This window comes from Aulonocara sp. 'chitande type north' Nkhata Bay, linkage group LG20 (genome assembly GCF_057382095.1).
Source record: "Aulonocara sp. 'chitande type north' Nkhata Bay isolate Kocher_YH1m ecotype deep benthic linkage group LG20, A_spYH_male_GT1.1, whole genome shotgun sequence".
Taxonomy (NCBI): domain Eukaryota; kingdom Metazoa; phylum Chordata; class Actinopteri; order Cichliformes; family Cichlidae; genus Aulonocara; species Aulonocara sp. 'chitande type north' Nkhata Bay.
The window spans coordinates 24,915,521-24,931,566 of record NC_141363.1 but is presented as its reverse complement, the minus strand read 5'-3'; the positions used below and the strand labels follow the sequence as shown (position 1 = coordinate 24,931,566).

Here is a 16,046-nt window from a genome sequence, read left to right as displayed (position 1 = left end):
CCATCCATCTCTCATCTTGCCTTTTCAGATATATTAGCATTTTTATTTTTGTCTCTACAGCTTGTTTACAGCATCAGAAGCACTGCGTTTTATAGTGGTACACCACAGTAGACAAAAATACATCACCAAGACTACACCAGCATAGTCGATGCAAAAACAAAGGATAAAGAGAACATGTTTCAGATCAAAACTGCTTATCAAGATGATAATAACTAATGATATTAAATTTCTTATCCTTGAAATATAATAGGAGTACATGCATGCAGTACATATACAATCAAACATACTGGAAAGTATTGATGTAATGAATCAGCAAAGAAATGATGGTTCATACAAAACAAGTGCTCAACTAACAATGTATTTATACACATATATATCTGAGAGGAAAAGACCAGCAGATCCTCATAGAACAAAACCCTATCAAAATAAAAGTTGTAACTGAACTAAAATGCATTAATTTCTTCACTTTAATGAACTTTAAATGTGACGTTTATTTATTTATGCATTTTTTGTAGCTTTCTCTGTACACAGAGAAAGCTACAAAAAATGCATAAACTGACTGTATAGCATACTGTGATGGCTGAATTTATTCAGCAGCATCAGGCTCCTCTTCTCATTGAAATCCAGCTGTGGTGAATGTTTGGAAGGCTGCATTTTTCAAGTATTTTCTCCCTCCTCGACTCTTGAAGGACTACCTGAAGGAGTGTCGGAAGTGCAAACTCCTTCTTTTCAGCTTTTCTGGGTTGTGGGAAGCCATGTGCGAAAATTCTCGGAAGATGTCAAGGTACGTGGCGTCTCCTGATGAACAAAAAGAGAAAACACAACAGGAAATGACGATGAAAACCACAGCCCGAGACCCAAAGCTCTTTGAAGAGTCAAAACATCTTTCTAAATGAAAGTTAGGAAGGAAACAACAGAGGAGCCTTCTGAATGAAGGGCCGAGGCACCATGAAGCTTCCCCTCTTTCAACTTTCCAAATACTGAGCCTCTACTTTTCCTGTTGTCATGGTGACCGCTGAGCCCACCACCGCTACTACCACAACAAAAGCAACTCAAGTCTTTTGTGTCCGTGAGAGCTGCCAGGCTCAGAAAATTAAAAAGGGGATGAAAATTCCTGGTTTTCCCAGCTTGTTTCTGAGTCAGAGAGTTCAAGGCTCCTGGTATTTATGGAGGTTTCCTTTCCTCTATAGACATTCCTTATTGAGCTGGTTTTCCTATCTGTGTTTGGCCTTTGCTCTCAGAATATTTTACAAATGTTTGTTCCCACAGTCTTAAGAGAATTGAGGCAGTAGAAAGGATTTTGTTGCCTCTTTTTTTTTTTCCTCGAATAATGAACAGAAGGATTTTTTAGTAGTACCACTTTATTAGGTACAGCTGTTAAGTTTCTTGTTCATGCAACTATCTATTCAGCCAATCACCTGGCAGCAACTCGGTGCATTTAGGCATCTAAAACCGGTCAAGATGACTTGCTGAACTTCAAACTGAGCATCACAATGAGGAAGAAAGATAATTTAAGACAGCGGTCCCCAACCTTTTTTGCGCTACGGACCGGTTTATGTCCAAAAATATTTCACGGACCGGCCTTTAAGGTGTCGCAAATTAGTACAACAAAATAAAACCAGTACCGGTACCAAAACAAAGAAGTTTTATTCATAACACATGGGAAAAGACCCAGGGAAACAGAGTTAATGATAAAAACAATAAAAACCCTGAAAACCATAAATTTCACACCCAAGCCCCAACTGTCGCGGCCCGGTACCAAACGACTCACGAACCAGTACCAGGACGGGATTTGGGGACCGCTGATTTAAGAGAGTTTGAATGTGGCATGGGTTGGTCTTAGTATTTCTTTGCTGACCTGTTGGGACTTTCCCAAACAGTTAGGCTATTTCTAGAGTTTACAGAGAATGGTCATAAAAAGAGAAAATATCGAGTTATCCATACTATTTGATTATTTTGCCTGCTGAATTAATACGTTTGCTCACTTACAAAGAAATGAACAGTCTCTCATTTTTATGGTCGTCTCATATTACTGAAGAGAAATTGAATATCAACCAAAAATCCCCCCCCCCCCCCAAAAAAAACCCACATTACATAGAAATTATAAATTTATTTGTTGGAATGGAAGAAACTGATTCTGTGGACTTAATGTCGCGACTTAATGAGTTGAGATCAGGAGTATCTGTTATTGATCGACTGTCTAATCAAATACTTAAATTATTCAATGATACACAATTCAGTTTATAACTTTTATATAATGTGTTGTTATTTTTATCTATCATACTGTTTAATGCACTAAACAGCCCCCCCCCTCCAAAAACACACACACACACACACACACACACACACACACACACACACACACACACACACGCCACTTCAAATATTAAATATATTAGTTATTTGCTATTTGCTTCATAGTTATGCTTTGTGGTAAAGTTAGTAAAGCAAGTGAAAGAAGAAATAAAGCACAGAAGAAAGAGAGAAGTTAGTGATTAGTCAGACCTTTTGTTTATTTTTTAGTATCATATTAGAAGACACAAAGAGGAAAACATAGGTAGAAGTTAGTGTTAACACACACAAGTACTGTAAATTCTGAGATGCATGTTTTTGTTTTTGTTTTTTTTTTTGTTTTTTTACAATATTACAATATTCAAAGAAATTGTACAGAAAACAGTCAAGAGACAGGAAAAAAGAAGTACAGGAAAGTTAGAAATGGCCTGTTAGAAGTTAAAGTGTTAATAGTTTTTGCGTTTATATACACAACAGTCACTGTAGACACACTGAGCTGTACAACACCTAATCCATCAATGGCTTAATGCTTTGTCGACGACATCATTCATCTTGTAAAAACTGAGACCTTTTGGAGAGTGTTTTGGTGGTGTTGACACCACGTACTGCACAAAAAAGGAAAGGCTGAGAGACGGCATGTTTTCAAAGTGCGGAAATGAGCGAGCTACCCTTCCTGTCAATGTCATATCGTTTAAACAGTTTTACCTGGCAAATAAAAGAATGGGACTGTACAAAAATTATTAGGAAGGTTTGTGGAGTCAGAAAATAGTTGGCGGCAAAATAGTTTCTCCAACTAAATTTACTCAAAGGGGCTAAACCAGTAGCTGTAAGCATTGGGATATTACACTGTCTAAGCTTATCATAAGACTTTTTCTTTAGTGTCAATTACAAAATAACACCATTAGGCAGTAATGATGCTGAAATTCTTTCCAGTGGATAGCGTTTATATAAACTAATCTGGAAATCACAAACATCTCTACTATAATCATCTTTAGACAGTCCCAGATTGTTAAGATTCTCCATATAAAACTAAAATTGGTAAAAACATTTCTGCTCTCTAAAAGCTCTGCAAGCTTTCTTTGGTTTGAGCTAAACCCCAACAGTCTGAAGGGAGTCTGTCTGTATTTTTATGTAGGCTTTGGATAACACACTGTCGCTAACTGCAAGCTAGCAAGCGGATCAAACAAAAAGTGTTGAGCTGCCAGGTTCACTGTTCTTGTCACCCAGCCAACAGCTGATTGCAGGAGAGGGTGTTCAGTCTGTTTGCATTAACTGATTTCTGCCATGGATGTCACCTCATGCACTGTTGTCGTGATTTGGTATTATATAATATGGATATTAACATTTTCCAACAATATTCAATGTTACATATTCACGTATACTGGGTACAGAACTTTAAAAATAAGCAACTGGGCTTCAGTGGACCTGGGCATCAGCCACCCATGCAATATAAACTAACAAACAATATAAGCCTAGGCGTGACACATCTGATTACCATAAACAAACATTTTAACATACAAATACTGTATATACAGTAACATGGTAGTTTAGAGTGACTTATCAAAAACCTTCCAGTGTAGTTTCTCCTAAAGAATAACTCCACCAACGAGTGATTTTTATATCATATTGGGAACATTAATATCGTTCTGTGTGGTTGTGGTGTTAATCCCCCCCCACCCAAAAAAAAAAAAATCTATATCCAGCTTAAAAAAATACCATCTGCCTTGCTGTTAAGCATAATACAAAAAAATACTGATTATCTGTACTGAAATAGTCATTGCACTATGGCTCTGAGAGTCCTGTCATATATTAAAAAAAATTAAAAGTGCATCATTTTGCGTTTAATGAAAAATAAAAGCTTTACTTAATCAATCTTTTAATCACTACGCAGAAATAATTCTCACATCATTTTCTCTCCATTACAGTTATTGCAGCTTCACAGTTTCCCCTCATGAAGTTATTTAAATAAAGAGTTCCTCCACTATTTTATTCTTTTATTAAATAATGGAGGTTAATTTTTGAAAAATTGATTCAGTTAAAAACAAGTAGGAAAGAGAAACTGGCTGAACCCCCCTGCGGCTGTTTTTTTTTTTTTTTTTTTAATTATTACTGGTAAACAAACACATGCTGACTCCTGAAGGGTTTTTCCTCCTTTGGTTTCAATATTTATAAGATTTCTTTCATTTTAGTATATTTATAATTCAACCAATTTCCTATTACAGTGGCTCTTTATGCTATGCTAACTTTCAAAACATAGTTTTTCAGCATTTAAATAAAACTGCTGCCCCTAACAGCTATTTTGCTCCTGAACCATCTTCAGCTTGCTGGCTGACCTTAAAACTTTTATATCCATCAGCTTATTTGCATATGTGAGGCTGTGGATAGCATCCTGTGTACCATTTCACACTGTAGAGGTGCAAGTTTCTGGTTTGCTAATAAGATAAGAAGCTACCATATTAACGTCATAAGACCTGAACTCATCATGGCATGCATTTTTAATTTCTCTCTGCTATTTGGGCTGATTCGACCTGATGAATGTAAAAATAAAGAATTATCTTTTTACCTGATTTTGCTCTACAAGGGTCTGATATCCATATATGAGGACATTTGTTTTAAATTTTGATAGAACAGTGGCAATATAATGTCTTTATAAGTGCATATCAGGCCCTTGTAGAGCAAAATTTAGTATAGTTAGTAGTTTTTAGTCTAGACAACCCAAAATGTGATGTCCACATATGTGGACATATGGGGACTGCAGGTCCAGGAGGTTAAAGTTATGGAAGTCTATGGAAGACATTGCTGTTGCTGTTGTACGTTCCTCACAACTTTATAGGCTCAAACTATAGTTTCAAGTAATACTGAGTAAAACTTGCATGCAGTTAATGTTGTACATGTTGGTCATTATTCAAACCATAAAACTCTATATATGACTTGTTGTCTTGACCTTGAATTGGGAATAATACCATAATGGTATTAGAAACCAAACGTTTATAACAATTAGATTGTGCATACAACAAGCTTGGGTTTGACAAGCAGATCAGATTTTCAGCTTTAAGTAGATGGCGACCATGTTTTCAATCTGCATGTGTGGAATTATGGGATTTATAGCAGTAAGTGCTGTTTGGAGTTCAAGTCCATAAGATAAAGCACAAGTCTAATGATCTCCATTTGGTAAAGTTTGGTTTCTGTGTACAACTTGTGGGATTTACACACTGACAACTGGAGACATCATATGTAAGTTGTTATTCTTACAGTAGTACATCCTAGTTCACTTTGAGGACACATGCATAGTTAGTGGTCTGTTAGTTTAAAGGTCAGCATTCACACTGTGATCACAAAATTTACATGACCGGCACCCTCACTGATAAGTCTTAAGATTTCACACGTTTTGCTGTGCTGTGCTTTGTTTTAAACAACTTCTAAATTCCTGGGAAATCTTTAAAAGAAAGTATAGTGTGTAAAGTTAGCATATACCAAAGAGCCACGTGACAGACAAATATACAGATATCCTCATCACTTTGATCAACATCATCATTTTTCCATGGCACACATCTCTAATACAACACCTCCATGTGTCTTGGGTAGTTTTGCCATGTCTACTAGAAAAAGTAAAGAGGCTTTTACTTCAGGAACCAGCCGTGTCTAAAACAGGGAATCCCACAAAATATACACCCCGACCACATGATGAAATGAAACCTAACTCTTTTGAGTTCTTTGGTTCAGAGCTCCCTGTATCCTCTGAAACCCTCAAAGTCCTAGATTGGTCCCAAATACTCTGCTGATGACATTATTTAAGGTCCACTCCTGGCCTCATAATAACTAATAGATTTCTAACGTTTCCCTGGCAGTGATTTCTCTGCCACACCTGGCCAATTTATTTCTGTTTTTGGTCCAAACTGACATCGTTAAAAGTAGATTAGGAACACTGAGTTGCTGTTAGAACCTGAGAAGGGAGCGGCCGGCTGCTAGGTTTGCGGAGAGAAACATGACAGATGTAGAGAAGAAGAAAATTGGGTAGTAAAAAGTCTTTCAGACGAACATGAAGCCTAAGATCCCCAAACATGTGTCTTCATGCATCTATTGGCACCCCCTACATTAGTTCAACCTGACCTGATTATTATGAAGCTGCTATATTGAGACAGATAAACTCCTGAATGCATTTCTTATACTGCTGCTCAGTGGGGCTGCTGATTGGGTATTGACCTGGCTGTCCAAAGGGTCCTTCTGACTCCCGCATCTCATCGTTCATCCGGGCAAGACGCAGCCTGAAGGAAAAAATGAGAAATCAAAAAGAGGATTTAGTTATTTGAAAAACACTTAATGGACTCTATAGTGCGTAAGTAAAACAACATACAGCGTGACTATATCTGCGTTGGCTTGCTGCACAGCTATACTCAGCGGATCCTGGCCATCTTCGTCACCATCGTTCTGTGTAGCTCCTCGTTTGAGGAATAAACACACCTGCCTGGAAAGACAAAAGAAAACAAGATCAATTATAACCAGAACTCAATGGTAATCATTTTTTAAAATATTTCAACCACAAGTTAGGTCACGTTTCTTTTACACTGGATGTATCTGTAAAAGTAAGGAAGGTTTAGTCTGTTTCCTTGTTGCAACCGGGGCCCACACAAAAACTAACCAAGGGCCGTGCTTTGAGAAGCCTGGCACTATTGGAGTGAAAATATGATTTTATAGCCACTTTCAGTCAAACAATGGTTTTCCCGGGAGAACAACAAGCCTGAACTTCTCATAAAAGGAAAAGTCAATTCTTTTAAATCACTCATGCATGCCTTTTAAATAGGTTTCCTGCACGAGGCTCATTGTCCTGGACAAGCTTAGCATCACTCCAACAAAGCTCGCTTTACTAAACTGTAAACCATGTGTGAAGTGGTTAGAAATGCAGCAGGGAGAGTAAAACTCCTCATGACTCACCCCGTGTGTCCCAGATACGTGGCATGATGCAGGGGCCCCCTCCCTCTCGCGTCTCTTTGGTTGACGTCAGCAGCGTTCTGGAGCAGAAACTCACAGGCAATCAATGAACCCTAAAATAAAGCAGAAGTGAAAAGATGTTTACATTGGATTATGTCATAATCAGATTTTTTGTCTAATGAAAGACCGATGCGAGAAGTTTCCAGACCTCTTCGGTCGATTCACTCACCCCGATCACAGCCTGTATGAGGGGCGTTTTTCCTTCGTCTTCCTCGTTTACTAAATTGACATCAGCTCCATGAGCTAGCGCTGCAGCCATGACGGGGAGGTTACGAGCTTTCGAGGCTTTATAGAGCAGGGCTCCGGGATGAAGATCCCTTAGGTCCTCCAGGTCTGACGTCTCTGGCTCGGCCTCCAATTCAGCCTCTCCGCTCGAGTCCTCGGACACCTCACACTCTGAGGACAGCGTAACATAACTCAGCAACAGCATACAGACATAAAAGCAGCTCGTTACAGTTCATCCCCTAGACTCACCCTCCTCTGTGACGCTGTCCACTACTGAGCCAAACACCAGGATGTCTGTGCTGCCGTCTGTACTGCCTCCCAACCCGCTGTCGCTGCTCAGACCTGCCGGACCGGGAGGCGCCACAACATGGACACATTAGTCACAGCTGTCTCTTTCAGAGCAATTAGTGTCATTTTAATGGTGCAATAGTGAACACACAATCCAAGCTCTGTATTCCCATGCTTTAAAATGTGTGGTACAAAGGTGTGAGTGTCACAGTAGGGAGTTGCTTACTTCGAGGCCCAGATCCCGTATCAAAGTAGGAGAAGAGGGAGTCCAGCTCATCGGGACAGAACAGAGATTCTCGTCTGAACTTAGCAGCTGCTATGAGAGGAACAGAAAGAAAGCTTTTATATGGTGTCTAATTTGTATGAAAAACACTGGAAAACTACATCGCTAAGCTGCATTTCACCTGACATACCTGAGGAGAAGGTGGAGGGGGAGGTGTTTCCAGGCTCCTGTCGGTATCTCCGCCGTGTTTTGGGCACCGTCGTAGCGCTGTTGTGTCTTCGGCATTTCTTCACACTCCACCGCCGCTCCGACTTCCTCTCCCCGTTGATGAGTATCTCAGTGGAGCCCAGCTTCTTCAAGAATTTCTTCTCTACATATTTTGCCTTAATCCAGGCCTCTTTTTCTTGCCTGAACAAAACCACATGACATACGACTTTTGATGTTAGTGCCTCAAAGGTCACATGTTTATAGATCAGATTAGCTGCGCTTCATCAGTTCTCACCTTGAGCTGGATGGTAATGGTTTCTTAAGACCTTTTTCTTGGCAGGAGCCTTCATAGATGTGGTTGATGACGCTGTTTCCGAGTTCACACATCAACTACGAGGAAATATGACAATGATTAGGAACTTAAAGTAATAGTTTGATAGTTTAGGAATTATATTGGGCTTTTTGCTAAAGGGTAGCTGAGATAACCCAGATCACTCCCTTGTCTTTTTGTAAAATATAAATGCTTGCTAGCTTAGCATAAAAACTAAAAAGGGAAACTGCTAGTTTATCTAAGCTAAACAATCTCACCGTTGGTTTAACATTTCTGTTTTTAAACTAATTAAACAAACATAAAGCTCGTATTGGTTTCAGAGAAACATTTTGATATACATTTTGTGTATTTTGAGTAGTTGCCTTTAGACCACAGTTAGGGCTATGCGATATGACCAAAATCTCATATCCCGATATAAGAATTCTATCATCCCGATAACGACATAAATCACAAAAATGTAACATTTTCTGTAAATTCTGTGAATCTCGGGCAGCTCGACTTGCGGGAAGTGTTTCCAGCTGCGCGTCATGTAGCTGGAGTCGAGTGTTTTAACCAATGCATGAAACTATACATTTTTAGACATAAGTTGTAAAGGCCGCCATTTTCTTTGTGAGTATTTATTACACGGCGTGCTGCGGGGAAAGCCTGTTCTAACGTTTGAGTCTAAGGTTTATTTTTTAGCACCTGTCGGCTCTTTTTTGCTTCTCATCCATAAATAATCTGCTCTTTCACGTGATTCAGTTTATTTTGAAAAGTCTCAACAGTATCTTGAGCTTTATTGTGAAAGGTTTATGTGGTACATAAACAAGCGGACACGCGATGCTGTTACCGTCGTTGTTGCTAACGACAACGCATAAAAACAGGCGCTAATCCGTCTGTAGTGTGGTTATATTAAATCTAAGAGAAAGAGAGAACTTTAAGAAATTAATATAGTCACTACAGTGACCATCAAAACAATGAAAAAATATTGCCGTAAACAGTTTATTTTGAAACAAACGATAGCGTAAAATGAAACGATAGACGTTTTTATATCGTCATCCGATACATATCGTTCTATCGAACAACCACAGTTAATATAATTTTAAATTTTTCTGTAATTTCTTAATGAATTTCAACTTTTGCCTAAATATTATGAACCAAACTGGAGTTTCCAGTTTGTTTCATATTATTTAGTTATAATAGTTTTTATTTGTTTTAGTGTTAGTGACATAGAAGCCTTTTTTTTTTTTTTTACATTGATACATTATATACAATATAAAGTGGGTTATTTTATAACAATGTATTATGTTACGATATAAATACTTAAGTAATGGTCATGTAGATATCACATTCTCAAGAAACATGTTCATAAATGGTTTTGAAGATCAAAACAATTCCTGTATTTTTCTCTGTTTTAGATCATTTTATCAGTGCAAACTATCCTTTACTTTTATAAAAGTCTTATTATTGTTTTTATTTCAGTTAATTCAGTGTTTTTAAATCATTTTTTCCAAATAAGGTGTTCATTTTAGCTGGTTACAAGGATACTGCTTTGGAAAAAGCCAAACAAATAGGTTCCTCTTTAGTCTGACTTACTATCATATCTTATATTTTTAATGTTTATGGAGGTGTGCATGCACGACGGTCTGTTTGTCTGTTTGAACAGGTACACTCGTGTTTTAATGTGGGATTTCATCCAAACTGTGAAGCCTTTTGTCACAGTAGGTTTTAACAAGTGCTATAAGACAGTGATATCCATTTTTCATCTTCAGGTTATTCTAGTAATGTGTTAAAAACTGCCCCATGGCTGTTTAGCTGAGACTAATTGTACCTTTAATAATTCTGGTTCCCACGAGTCCAGCGTGAGTGAGCGCACCTTTGAGCAGTGAACTCCAAGACTCCTGCAAGAGAAACATATTCAGAGTCCAGAGATGTGCTGTTGATGTTCTGTAGTCAAACTGTTTAGTGCTTAAAGGGGAAGAATTTCACTTTGTTAGGACTGTAAAGCAGCAGATGGCGTCCAGCTCGACAAAACAAAAAGCAGTTTATATTCTTCTAATATGAAAAGATGCACCATGGCGTTGTGTGGTGACCTGATTTGAATCCCGGGCTCCTAATGTCATGCAAATCACTGTCTGGTATCTAGGCAACTGTTGCACGTTAGAAAAAAACTGCACTGAGCTACAAGAGGCCACGTCTGATCTCTCTGTGAGAAGAACAGTCCAAAGGAGGAGCATGAATATTCAACAGGTGGGCACACACGCATTCAGGGACGGGATTTGAGATTACATAAGCAGTGAAAATTGTGGCTGCAAAATAAACAAAACTCCTAAGGGATCAGACGCCTGAAAACGACCCTCAATGACGCCACAGTGTGATGGAATGAAACAAAAGTGCAAAGGAAGTGTCTTTCTGCAAACATGGTGCCTCCATTCAGCAGCATTACATCATATCCAGCACTGAATTCAGCTATTCAATGACTTATCACTCTGTGAAAACTCTCACTCAAGGCACGACTGATCCAATAAGCAGTGTCCTGCACTTTAATCTGTCAGCAGCGTGTGTGGCAGAACGTGCTCTCCCAACTTTAGCAGGCTGCTGGCACCTCTTCCTGTCCTCAGAGCCAGCAGCCGCCACACAGCACGAGGCAGGTTTAGAGGAAGCGCTCAGATTCTTTAAGTCCACCCTAAAGATGCTTATCGTGCTTAATTGTGCAGTTTGACATTGAGAGGCTGTTTTCACACTCTTCTTCTGTTGGGAAGTCAATATGACTATGATGACCTTCCCTTTAACGTGACACTGGCAGACTCCAATGCTAAGCTAAAAGTGACAACCTACGGAAAATATGACAAAAACAACCCAGGACTGTGGAGCTGCTGGAATACTATCAGACAAGAATGAGTCAAGGTTCCTCTTCCAGAGGACTCAGTTCCCACGTGTTTATAGACTGTAGTTAAAAGAAGAGGAGATGGTATAGTATAGTAAACATGGCCCTGTCCAAACTTTTCTGAGAATAATGCAGGCGTTTTTTCTACCTGTGGATGCCGGAGCACTCGATGCACAGCAGGATGCCGAGGTTGATTGAGGCCCAGCGAGGGTCGGCCTGACCGCAGTCGCAGCACTGCTCGTTCCCCGGCAGACACTGGATCCGCTGCAGGATGGTCTCGCCCCGGGCGCTGCGCTCCCGTGGCTCACTGGCTGAATCGATGCTGCTTGTGGATGGAGAGGCTGTTCTGTCCAGATGCTACAAACAAATGCTATCAGTTAGGACGGAATTTCATTCAATTTTAGTGAAACAAAGTATTATTTGTTATAAATTGAGAGGAAGTATGTGGAGTTGTGTCGATGTGAATTAAACTTTACAGATTAAACAAATGAGATAAAACGTTAAGTTTAAATATCCTAATAGGAACATCTGCTACGACTGGACTATTTTTTTATAACAGGTATTTTAGTCTAGGGCATTGCAGCATAATTTATTAACTGATCATAGAGCAACTGTGGGTGTTAGATAAATAGATTATAGTGGAATAAAAAGTACCATATTTGAATTAAAACATGGAAAAACATCCCATAAACAAGCATTTTTTCCCATTAATTTTGACTCACCTCTATGTAGTACGTGTCTGGGCTCTCTCTGTAGGCTGAAGCGATGCTAGCTTGAACAGCCTGAATCCACGAATGTCTTAACTTCTCAGACTCAGCCTGAAGCATACAGCTCCTGAAAGACGCCCACATTATATTCATGAATCAGAAAAAGGATTGTTGTAATATTTATGATTACCTAAAGCACAGATTAAGAAAGAATAAAGTAAAGCAAGCCACCTCCTGATGCTGTACCTGCACAGCAGTGATTTGAACAAAGCAGTCAATATTTAATTTATTTTTTTATGTGAGTTTAAATTTAGAGATACTTAGTAAATTGAAACTTTGTGATAAGTAACTTTAAAATTTGAGATATGGCCTGAATTCCTGTATTTATGACTGAGGTAGGATCTAGACCCTTGATGACCCTAAACTGGATGGATAGGATTGATTGTTGTGCAATCATTTTCTCTTTCAGCTATAAAAGTCTCACATAGATGCGTGCTAATTTTGGCTAAGATTATTACCAAGGAACAACTTCTGATGGGAAAATTCTAATCCCAATATGATGACTTCTGGCTCTAAAAAAACAACATGGTGGCAGCTAAATTACTATGTTGTGGCTTGAAAATGCAAAACGCAGAAATCAATGGGTCACTTTGCTACAGTCTATGATTATTACTAGACAAATAAACATGACACAGACACACTTTGACTTGGTGGCGTCTCTAGAGGAAAGGTTACAGGATCACCATAGTCAGACCACAGTGATCTGAGCCATTGATCCCAGTATGGTCACCAGTTTATCATTATCATGGCATCGTGCTTATTTACTTGGAGGGGGAGACGACTTCAAAGCAGAACCTCCTCTCGATGTCCTCGCATGGTTTAACAGAGCATAGCCGGAGGTCCTCCACTACCACCGTCAGAGAATCCTGCAAACACAAAAACATCTTCTCATTCCTGATATCATCAACACAGAAAACAGCCATTTTCCTTCTAGAATATACATTTTTCCTGACCAGCTGTTGGCTCCCCCTGAGGGTACACTGAGACCCGAGAGGTTAAGCATTCAGGCTAAAACAGACAGAGCAGTTTTTATTTTATGTTTATTAATCTCTGACCTGCTTAACATGCATAATTCAATGTAGATCACCATAAACAGCACTACTAAATTCTCACAAGCCACATCATCCCTAAAGAAAGCTGACATGGACTAAAGTGGACTTACCTTGAGCTTCTTCTGATAGACCAGCTGACTGTTTTGTATGGAGAACCACCGTCTAGACAGAGGGAGAGAAATAAAAACATTTGAAATGGGATGCATCACATCATCACAACCTTTTTAAGGTATTTACTCTTTATTAGTAGTATTATAAAGTTTCTAAAGTAGGTCACCTCCTCTGTTTTTTGGATTATGTTTGGAATAACTGACTAAAATCACGGAGCCAAACAAATCTCCTGTTTTATAAAGAGATTCTCTAAGCCTTAAGAGATACAGGACCTTGACATATGGTTAAAAGCTCTGATCCCAGAGAACAAACCTTTGAGCTTCGGCTGGCTCCATCAAAGTTTGGTTGGCTGCTCTAACATATTCATCCCTCTATATTAATAAAATCTTAATAACACCATGAATTCACCTTTAACAGCTTCTGTCTCTCCTAATCTATCCTTTGCTTAGGAGAAAGAGTCAAGCAAGCCTCCAGCAGGTCCTGGTGATGTATTGACGTCACAGTTTGCGTGATTAATGCATTATGCATAGCATGAGCTAGAACTGGTCCCCACTGAGGACTCGGTTAAATGCAGAGAACACATTTCCCTACATTAATAAAAGATAACATAAAACATTTACCATGTATTTATTTACAAATGTATTAACTATGACTATGCATCTAGTCTAGAATAATTTTTTTGTTCCTTCTGCTTCAGGTTTTGCATTAAGAAACTCTTTAATGGCCCATCTATGTTAAAGGAAGGTAATAAAAATGTATCTTCAAGGCTCTTTCTGACTGGAAATTCAAGATTTTATCCTCTTTAATTGAATCTGAGATTTTACTTTATAAAGACAATTCATTATATTTTCTAAATTATGTAATTAAAATGAACTACTAATAAATTCTAGTCCTATTAGTAAATAGGAATTTTCTTTATTTCTACTTAACCTTTTTCCTTCATGTAGTTCCTGCCTATTATGAAGTATTCTATTGAGCAATATATACTGAGCCTGCTTATTAATGCCATTTGTTTGGTTGTGTTTATTGTTTCGTCCATAACTACTCGTTTTTAAGATATTTTCCTAACTATTTTCTTTACTCGTCATTTCACCAAATTATTACTAGTACTTTCGATAAGTTTGTCATTTTTGTGACTTAAAATATTCCCTTTAAAACTTCACTCGGTTTTCAGAGTACCGGGGTTACCCTGGTAACCAAACTTTTCTTTATTGCGTGACATATTGTATAATGAAAGTAAAACTGCTTTGTCAGATCTCTTTGAAAAGGAGATGAGGCTTACGTAGCATAAATGTTTGTGTGGATTTTTGTAGTTACCTGTTCCAGGTCTTAAACGCATTGCTGGCCCTCTTGAACAGGTAGCCCTCCATCACCACACCATTAGGAGCATCCACGTTAAACTCCACCTTCGATTCGTCATAGGAAAAGTCCTGAAGGAGAAGAAGGGCAAAATAAATCCTGTCTGTCACAGATGGAAGCCAAAGGCCTATTTACTGCTGGCAGGGTGTCGTTTTAACCTGTTAATGGCCAAATGAGGAAAACCAAAAATTTTTCTGTAGTGAAGAGGCTGCATCTGAGGTATTCCTCAAATACCAGCATACATACTGTATATAAACCATCTGAATCATCATAACTCGTGTGATGTAGAAATGGTCACATGTGAAGCTGCATGCCTACTAACTCTGTGGCACATTGGGAACAGATGTGACTGTGATGCAGATTATTACATAAACACAGTGATTCATGTGAAATTCGCCTTCAGCCTCTTTCATGACTGCCTTTACTGCTGGCCAATGGAAAACAAAAGCAAGCAGGTATGCAGGGGTGAAGGCCAAGTCGAGGCCCTGAAGGGTTGCAGGAAGAAATCATTTAAACTTCAGTGTTTTGGTAACCTACATTCTTAAAAGTAATTTCATATGCAGCAGGACAGAATATTAACTTATCCAGTATTAAATTTCAGCTTTGCATGCATGCAGCCCGGAGAAAATAGCAGACCTAAGCGTCCCAGCAGAGCGGGTTTTAGGCTGTTTCTTGTTCAAATGTAGAGAACACATGAGCGTTTCTGCTGACGCGACCCTTCAAACTACTCTGCTGTTTCATAACAATGGGGGATATGCACACCATTAGCTTCTTGCTGCTTGTTTAAATAATAGAACAACTTGCTGCATTACATACGTCCCCGTTTTGAATATATACACATGAATGAATTCCAGAGCAGAGACAGGGACTTTGAGCGGAGTAACCAACAACTCATGGAGGCTCATAGGAAACAAAAAAACAAACAAATGCACTTGAAAACTTAAAAATGAGTCATTTATAATCATTTTGTACGCACCTCCTGCCTAAGCTTCAACAAACAGTAGACATAAAATCTGTCCAACTCCCAAAACTTTCAAAAAGGACTGTACATAAGAAGGAGTCCTTCAAAATCTTTCAAACTCAAATCTGTTGCTTTCCGTTTGCAATTAAAGTAAAAACTTTTACTACTTTTAGTATTATCTAACATACTTAGTTATATTATATTTACAGGATAACAGTTTTCCACAAGAAAAAGGGAAGTTAGACATCCTTTCTTTCGATGTAATTTTCAACGATAGTTACAATTACATGACAATTCAGAGTGGACAGTGACACCCCAGAACCCCCCTTTTAGCCCAGCCCATGCACAGACAGAGAACACTACAGGCATTGATAT

At 38.7% G+C, this 16,046-nt stretch overlaps 1 protein-coding gene and 1 long non-coding RNA gene across 5 annotated transcripts in view; one reads left to right on the top strand and one right to left on the bottom strand.

Moving 5' to 3' along the window:
* LOC147305690 (uncharacterized) overlaps positions 1 to 16,046 on the top strand; it is a 51,544-nt gene that overhangs the window by 2,830 nt on the left and 32,668 nt on the right. The gene's annotated exons all lie outside the window — the stretch shown is intronic.
* Positions 21 to 16,046, bottom strand: part of LOC147305689 (arf-GAP with coiled-coil, ANK repeat and PH domain-containing protein 3-like) — a 72,080-nt gene continuing 56,054 nt past the window's right edge. Inside the window, exons 11-25 of one of the 4 annotated variants that reach the window (XM_086278613.1) lie at positions 14,669 to 14,781; positions 13,351 to 13,402; positions 12,954 to 13,054; positions 12,144 to 12,255; positions 11,570 to 11,778; positions 10,366 to 10,435; positions 8,520 to 8,614; positions 8,208 to 8,425; positions 8,021 to 8,110; positions 7,756 to 7,857; positions 7,451 to 7,677; positions 7,225 to 7,334; positions 6,647 to 6,757; positions 6,496 to 6,557; positions 21 to 798 (exon numbers count right to left, since the gene is read on the bottom strand). In XM_086278613.1, coding sequence (XP_086134739.1) covers positions 692 to 798; positions 6,496 to 6,557; positions 6,647 to 6,757; positions 7,225 to 7,334; positions 7,451 to 7,677; positions 7,756 to 7,857; positions 8,021 to 8,110; positions 8,208 to 8,425; positions 8,520 to 8,614; positions 10,366 to 10,435; positions 11,570 to 11,778; positions 12,144 to 12,255; positions 12,954 to 13,054; positions 13,351 to 13,402; positions 14,669 to 14,781 — 1,779 coding nt within the window. In that variant the 3' untranslated portion in view covers positions 21 to 691. The remainder of the gene's footprint in view (positions 799 to 6,495; positions 6,558 to 6,646; positions 6,758 to 7,224; positions 7,335 to 7,450; positions 7,678 to 7,755; positions 7,858 to 8,020; positions 8,111 to 8,207; positions 8,426 to 8,519; positions 8,615 to 10,365; positions 10,436 to 11,569; positions 11,779 to 12,143; positions 12,256 to 12,953; positions 13,055 to 13,350; positions 13,403 to 14,668; positions 14,782 to 16,046) is intronic. The other 3 variants (XM_086278615.1, XM_086278614.1, XM_086278616.1) reach the window with 3 other exon arrangements.